The 8,256-nt window shown below is 41.9% G+C and overlaps 1 protein-coding gene across 1 annotated transcript; it reads right to left on the bottom strand.

Annotated features, from left to right (window-relative positions):
- Positions 1 to 309: 309 nt before the first annotated feature.
- LOC137286207 (sialate O-acetylesterase-like) lies at positions 310 to 5,483 on the bottom strand. Its single transcript, XM_067817926.1, has 9 exons — positions 5,345 to 5,483; positions 4,525 to 4,859; positions 4,090 to 4,228; positions 3,225 to 3,390; positions 2,773 to 2,855; positions 2,543 to 2,673; positions 1,805 to 1,962; positions 1,058 to 1,256; positions 310 to 592 (listed from the first exon to the last, which is right to left on the bottom strand). The coding sequence occupies exons 1-9, from the start codon at positions 5,388 to 5,390 to the stop codon at positions 356 to 358; spliced, it is 1,494 nt and encodes a 497-aa protein (XP_067674027.1). The 5' UTR covers positions 5,391 to 5,483; the 3' UTR covers positions 310 to 355.
- Between the last annotated feature and the right edge of the window lie 2,773 nt (positions 5,484 to 8,256).

The following is an 8,256-nucleotide window of genomic DNA, read 5'->3' as shown; positions in this document are numbered from 1 at the left end:
GTTCGGCTTGCTTCCGCTCTCTCTCCGAACACTGATTGGATGTTCGCGTTCGTAAAAGTGTATTATGAAGACATATGTCCTTAGAAAGAGTTAGTCGAAAGAGCATTAACTCATTTAGAAGCTGTCTTTGGTTTGATCATGCTTTCATCTGTAAAAGGTAGCATTTTTCTTCATGCAGTAGTTGAGACACGACATAACCATAAACCTCAGCCTGGGCCCGTATGTTTACAGCAATGTCAATGTGGGGGTTTCTTTACGACCAAAACTGACCATAAAACAGTTATGATTTAATTCTTGAAAAATAAAATCTTAAGAGTCATTGTTTATTTGTTAAGTGAACATTTTAAATCAGTGACTAAAACCCGTCAGTTTTTTTGAACGGTGGCGCAGGAAGATCGTTGTCCCTGCCATACACAGCACACGACCTTAAAGGGCATGGACTCTCCCACCAGAGGTAACGGACACCGACAGGGTGGAGGTTGTTGTTGCAGCCGGCGGTGGACAACGTCACTGACGCGGTGTGGTGCTCTACCATGGGAGCAGCTGCCCAGACGTCTTGAGACTCACAGGTCTTGTGTCCAGAACAGCAAACCTTTGACAACAGAGCAGTATTAACCTTTAGGAAAATGGACGTATAAACCTAGATACGGATGTGTTGTGATTGAGGCAATCGGGCTGTCCATCATTGCCAACACCACTTGTGACATTCCAGTTTGAGAGTGTGCACATTTTAATAACCACCAACACCAAGTTCAGTGTAGCCAACTGTTGAGAAATAGGATCAGTCGCTATTTTCACCAAATTTCCATCAAACTTTCGGTGATGTCAACGAGTTCGATGTGTGAAATGTTCCCAAACTCGGGTTGTTCAGAAACAACTAATCCTAGTCAACGAAATTGTCACGTGATGGTTTGGCCATCCGGTCAACTCGACCTACAAAACTGTTTCGCTAAAATGACACCAAAGTTTTTGACAGAATTTGACAACTTTTGAAATTTCAACAAGAGTTTGCCTTGTGAAAGCCGCTTCACTGCAAATGCTACCACTAATACGATACCTCGTAACCAGTGTTGCTCCGAACTTCAATCGGTGTCTTCCCATTGCTGAACTCAATAGTGAGTGTTTGGGCCACATTATCTAATTTATATGAAGATGGGAAGGGTCCTTCATAGTCTAGCCCGGTCTCGTGGTAGGCAACTGCAAGTGCTGGCAGGATCAGACGGGAGGCCATGTCTTGCTTGAAGCGAGGATGAACTCTAGAAAATATGGTAAAATCTTTAAAACGCATTTTTGTCGGTGCCTATATCATACAATTACTTACGGACTATCAGTAATGAATATGAGATGTCCATATACGCCGTCGTCATATGACGTAGATAGTGGATTCTCGAGCGAACATATCCGTTTATATCAAAAGGCTTGAAATAATAGGAACGATAAGGTGGCAAAAACATTTTAAGATTAGCGAACAGCGACAGAAATGTCTCAGCAATGCCTTTCAGTTCTAAGTCCTGGTAACATGGTTTACGTCATTAGAAACCCAATTTGTATTTTCTTCAAACTCACATTTCATTATCTGTACTAATTAAACAGATGGTACTGAGACAAAGTTACGGTTGTCTCCGTCTAGGAGACCAGGTGGCGCTGAACAGTCCACATTTGACATCTATAATAAATATCCATACCTACCACAGTGGTGTTTACGACGCACAAACAAATCTATCACTACACTCATCTGAGATTTGCATAATAACCAATTATCTATTTACGATCTTAAACACGAAAGTTGCCAATTTGAACTTACGCTCCCGAAGGCGATGAAAAGTCAGGTAAGTCCAAGGCCACTGCCATAAACACATTCTTCATTTTGGGGTTAGGTACATATCCATAGTTGGCCGTCTGAGCCAGGCGTGTATCAGGCCAGCCTCCGCGAATACTGCTGTCATTTCTGAATGCAGCGAGCTGTAGATATGCTCAAAATATTACTGTTTATGTTGAGAGTCTACAACACGTTATCTAAAAATACGCTAACTGTGCGCTTATTGTTTTACTGATATCAACTGCATTATTAGGAAAACAACGTTTCGTAGTACATCGATCCTCACTCCTTCAAAGGGTGAATTGTGTGTATCACTTCCTTGTTTGTAACACTTCTAAATGTCATTCAAAGATGTGTACATATTATCACTTTCGTTACTTCAGGGCACAGAGCAACCTTAGTTACAATCAATCTTACACTCCTACAATCAACTTTACAATCACCGTACAACTGTATACAATCCACTTGCACAAAGCCGATCTTAGCGCTATCGTAAGTCGAATTTCAGATCGCGAACTTAGCACGTTACAGCTGGTTCCAACCAATTGTAAGTTTTGATTGTAACTTACAATGGTCTTAGCCTACAGTCGCTTTGTGCACGTGAATGGTGATTGAAGTGGAAGCTTAAGATTGCGATCTTAAGGGTTTACCATAATCGCAGAGCTTTGATCGTGTTGTGCATGTAGGCCTAGGTCTATAAAGAGTTCACTACTTGTCACAGACCTGCACAAATCCAAATGGAAAGTCAACGTCCGTTTCACCCAGAGATTCTTGGTGCCAGTGTTTTCTCCAGTCATCGATCATTGTTGGGAAACTACATGCGTATCTACTTGCATGACCAGCGTCATTTTCACCTGGAACCATAGTGATAATTTATGCACTACCTTTAATGTAATCGCAATATGTTACCGTTTAGTCCGAACGCAAGATCCGATAAACCAAACATTACTCACCTTGATACCAAAGAACGCCATATATGGACAATGGGAGAAGTGGACTGATCATAGCGTTCCACAAGTCAAAGTTCTGTGCAGACCTGCAGTAATAAATGAACGAATATAGACGCATATCAAGTTTACAACACGTTAAAGTTTAAGGATGCATGTAAAGTGATCATCTGGTGAAAATCATTGCGATGTTCAGTTACTGTGTAAGGAGACATGTAAAGCGATCATCTTTCCAAAGCCAGCGCAATACAGAGATAATACTATATATAGTATGTAATGAGGCATATAAAGCCATGATCTGTTGAAAACCATTGTAACCGTCAGTTAATATTTCAGGAGGCTATCTGGTTGAAATACTTGCTATAATCATTTAATGACTAAGAACGCGTGTTTAATGGGAATGCGGTTTTAATGTTGTAGCCAGTATATAAGTGAAATTGAGAATTTGCAATTCATACACCCGTTTTCCTTGGTTGTTACACTTGGCCACTGCTTCAGGCGACGACCACCAGTCGATACTTGTACCGTACCAGTCGGATTCAACCAATCCGATAGGGTAGTTCAGGTGAGGATACATGCGTTCTCCGAACATGAAACATAATGCTGAAAATCCGTATAGGTCCTCTGCAAAGGAAATTCCATGTCAAATGTACATGATACATTCTGACCATGAACCAATCATACTCATTCAATGTGAGCTAAGACTCTGTAATTGGGTTCATTGCATGTCATTGTACTTGACAGTGTGGTACTTTACCCTGAATATCAATCACACATTTGTCAGCACCAGAGTAGGTAGGTAACCTCCGCTATAGGTGAATTATTGTTTGAGTGTGGCGTTAAACAACTAAGATATTACAGTGTCACCCATATACCACTGGGTATACTTACGTCCATGTGTTCAAAAATACCATATGGTAACATACTATTCTCCTTGTCTCTTTATGTTGAATTCTTTGGAGATGTGGTGCAACAGTCTCAGGGTATGTTTAAGACAAGTATACATCCCGTTTACAATGTCGTCACCATGTGTAGTGTACGCAATGATGGTACTGATGTTGACATATGTGAAACATGTTATAGATTGTATGGATATTGCGAATGTTATCAGGGTTTCTTTTGAGAGTAGCATATACCATTTAAAATGCCAAAGTCTAGAAAGAGTGGAAATTGAAAACAATAACTAGACACGCTCGGGGAGAAGGAACAAAGACATATCCTAGGAGGGCCAGAATCAGAGAGGGGATTTCATGCCTGTGACAATGAGCAAAGGTGTGGTGATGCATTGGTTTGATTATTATTGAAGACATCTGAACTGAATACTTGAGTTGGGTGCTGTCCAAGGTATCTTGACCTTCTGTAGATCCACAAGTGGAGTTGACGATGTCACATGAGCAGTCTTGAAGAGCCGTATATCAGTGAACTTTAAGCCACTTTTTACTTCATATGTATTATTCAGAACCTACAAAGAAAATATTTCTTTGACACACGGAAGGATCTGGATTGCCAAGTACGCGGGTTTCTCCACTTCATAATGGACATGGTTCAATAACCCAGCGAGACAACGGGGCAATGTCGGTACATTCAAACGGCATACCCTTGGACGTCAGAAGACAGTTGTCAACACAAGATACAGTGTTGGGCAACAAAAAGTGCAGCGCGAACAGGCATCAGAAAACCAGTGTATGACATACACTGGTGTATGATGTATGTGTTACACGTACAGTTAATGCATTTCATTAATTACATATTAATCACCTGATACATATTAAACTCCATGTTGCTCTGGCCAGAACACACCCAGACATCGCCAAACAACACATCATGTAGACTCTTGCTTCCCTCACTAGATCTCACGGTCACATCAAACGGGCCTTTCTGGCTAACTGCCGACAGCTTGACCTTCCAGAATCCTTTCCCATCCAACGCCGTAGTTACTTTGCCGGTTCCCTTCGCAACACCGTTACCAACTGTTACCGTGACAGTATCGCCAATCTTAGTTGCTCGTCCTGTAATGATGGCATGCTTGGGACCTCTCTGTAGAACCATGTGGTCGCCATAGTAGGAAGAGAATGTAATGTCTCCATTTACAACTGAAAATACACATATCAACACATCGATATTATTTTCTTGTAGAACTGAAAAACAGTTAGACAAATACATAGACCATGTACCGCTGGAAAAGTATCAAGCTTTATAAAAGAAAGCATTCATGAAGAATCTGATTATATAACGTTCTTGTTCTAGCTTAAGAGATGCAGCTGACACGATTGTTGTTTTGTTAACCCTGACCTGATATCTCTCCATGTACTACTGAAAATACACATATTAACACATTCCATGTAATCTCTTACAGAGCTGGTGATGCTGTACATCTCTGCTGCACAATACACAAGTATCAGTTTTTGAAACTTAAAGGTGAGTATGTTCATTCATCGGTACAGGAGTGTTTCTCTTCATCCTCTTCATCATGAACAGTCACTGTACCTTGTGTTCCACGCTAGAGGGAATTAGAAGAAAGCCGCAGTGGTCACACGTAACTAAGCTTGGCCACGTTGCACAAAGGAAATAACCTCACCTGTCAAAGCCAAAAACACAGACAGTAATCCATGAAGAGTCAACATGTTGACGTCCAAACAAGAGACCAACTATACCACACTGTGACTTATCTCACTCAAACCACATGTCGTTTTCCGTCAAATGCAAAGTGCAAAGGTACAAAAAGAAATATGCTTACACAATAGAAACATACCCCAGAAGATTGTGCATGCGATTGCCAACCACATGCTGCCGATTCCAAAGGTCACACTATCATGTGTCTGCGACAGTCCATATATAGCTAATTATCATGAGGCATCTACTCCAGTGAGTCCTTATCTCCAACATCTTGTATTATACCTACCAGAGACCCGTGACGATCCTTATTAGAATCGACCTTCAGAACCCATGCCTGTCGAAAGAAGCGACTAACGGGATCTGGTGGTCATCCTCGGTCATCCGTCGCCACCGGATGCATGTGTAGGTACATGGGTGCATGTGTATACATGCGATATCATATGATTTCAGTAAGGGACACGACACGTCTATTGAAGTATAATAAGACCTAAATATATATATAACTGTTTATCGTGTGGTCTGATGGTCGTGGGAGAGGACGGAATGTCACCGCATTCCGCGCGGTCGACACAACCTTGTTCTCAGGTCACTATGTTTGCGTGGTTGTTTTACAACGCCGCACTGAGAAATATTTCATCCATATGACGGCGGTCGGTATGTAAACGAGGTTAGAGTGAGTGAGTGAGTGAGTGAGTGAGTGAGTGAGTGAGTGAGTGAGTGAGTGAGTGAGTTTATTTTTACGCTGCACTCAGCAATATTCCAGCTATGTGACGGCGGTCTGTAAATAATCGAATCTGGACCAGACAATCCAGTTATCAACATGAGCATCGGTCTGCGCAATTGGGAATCGATGACATGTGTCAACCAAGTCAGCGAGCCTGACCACCCGATCCCGTTAGTCGCCTGTTACGACAAGCATAGTCGCCTTTTATGGCAAGCATGGGTGGCTGAAGGCCTGCCTATTCTACCCCGGGACCTTCACAGGTCAAACGAGGTTAGAACAGACAATCCAGTGATAGACATCATGAGCATCAATGGCATGTGTCAACAAGATCAGAAAGCCTATCAGCTCGATCCCACTTTGCACATAGTGCCCAATTCTATCTCTAAACTCAAAGGTGTATATCATTGCTGCGTATGTTCTCAGACCAAGCTAAGATACCTGTTGAGTACTACAAATGTTCCATGTTTCAGATATGCTCAATTTGCAAGTCCCATTTTGTGAGTGTTTTCAGGTTTCCGTTTCTTATCCTTGGCAAAACAGTATCATACGTAACATGATATAAAGGTAACACGCGCACATGGGAAGCTTTGTTTGGACCCGGAAACAGGGTAACGCCCACTCCAAGGGAGGCAACGCCCATGCCGACGTCTCAAAATACTCGAAGTTGTGGCCACGGCCTCACATTTGACATTCTTTCATGGAATATAGAAGGATTACATAAACATAACACTCCCAAGTTTGCGCTGGTTATGACTGATTACTAACCATCCAGCTAACATACACATCACAGCAAACAAACCTTTGTCATTTCATTTACATCCCATATCTCATTTTTTGATATAACTAACATGTCGTGAAATTAAGTGAACGCCTGATACGTTTTCATGTGACTCCATTAACGATAATTTTCCCGAAATATATGAGAAACTTAGGAAAGACAGTGAACATTTATCAAAAGTATTGTAAACACATTCTGATTCGTGGCTTCAATTTAGTGCGTCGATCTGCTGAATTAGGCACAAAGACTGCGCGCTAAGGGAACAGATTCCACAGTTAGTTAAACTAATGTCCAGACGCAGCAGCAACTGTCACACACGACTGTTGGTAACGTTGTCATTGCTGTCTGATGACTCACTATTTGTGTAGGTTTCTAGTAATTTACTCATCATTACATTAACTATCATAATTATCATACTCTGATGTTATTTACCAGTTTACAATGCCACTGGTTGTCATGTTTTGGAAGGCATAATTGAAGCGTTTCGTTGTCCGTGTTATGTGTTTTCAAGCTTACATCTTGTCCGTTAGAATAATAAATTAGTGCACCGGATTCGTTAAATTCAGTGCTGACTTTCTGGTTTTTGGTTTCACTATATCTTGTACGTTTTTAATACAGTATGTAGACCGCTTCATTTCACTGAAGTTCACTGCGTTAAGTTTGTTTGTTTGTTTAACGTCTCTCACAGCAATAGTGCAGATATTTGACAGCGGTCTTGAAATAATCGAGCCTGGACCAGACAATGCAGCGAGGGGTGCAAGCTCCATTCTCGGGAGTTTCAACGGTCATTTCAGGACTTAAATTGTAACTGTAAAAAATAATTGTATCAAATACAAAAACTCCAGTGCAAGTTTGAATGCAAGCAGATGACATTCCCCTTGGCACCGATAATAACGCATCTGTCCGAACACAGCGGGCATGGAGTAAAACAAGACTTACACAAGCGTAACGAGACCACGCGACATAGCCAATATAGGATCTTCACAAAGTCTGATGATAAGAACCAGCAGATGCAGCCATGCCACCATCAGCATACTGATAAACCGCCCAAGGTCGCGGAGATCAACAGTCACGACAGGTCCACCTCCAGAATAGATTCGTGACTTGGTATGGCTGGTAAACGAGCCTATCGCCCCTTGGGTGAATTGGCTTTGACCCGTCTACACGGAGACTGAAATGGGCACGAAGTGTACGTCGGAGGCAGCGACGTTACTGGGGAGAAGCTCTTTATAGACGGAAGACGATTCTGAAATAATGGCAGGCTTTTTCAGACGTAGGAGAAAGGAGCTAAACTCGGTTCATGGGAGCATGGGATAGGCGTCATGGCACTGTTCGGCATTTGTGGCCAGAGAACAAAAACACTGGTTACCAT

Source organism: Haliotis asinina, chromosome 6 (genome assembly GCF_037392515.1).
Source record: "Haliotis asinina isolate JCU_RB_2024 chromosome 6, JCU_Hal_asi_v2, whole genome shotgun sequence".
NCBI lineage: Eukaryota > Metazoa > Mollusca > Gastropoda > Lepetellida > Haliotidae > Haliotis > Haliotis asinina.
Note: the sequence above shows the minus strand (reverse complement) of the source record. Positions and strands in the feature narration are given on the sequence as shown.

Bases quoted from the DNA above. Each gene is read 5' to 3' on its own strand.
- LOC137286207 (XM_067817926.1), bottom strand. From the start codon at position 5,390: ATGTTGACTCTTCATGGATTACTGTCTGTGTTTTTGGCTTTGACAG. The intron at 4,229-4,524 runs GTGATTAATATG...TTTTCTTTGTAG, and splicing joins TGGAGTTTAATATGTATCAG to GTTCTGAATAATACATATGA. The intron at 593-1,057 runs GTATCGTATTAG...CTGTTGTCAAAG, and splicing joins GGAGCAACACTGGTTACGAG to GTTTGCTGTTCTGGACACAA.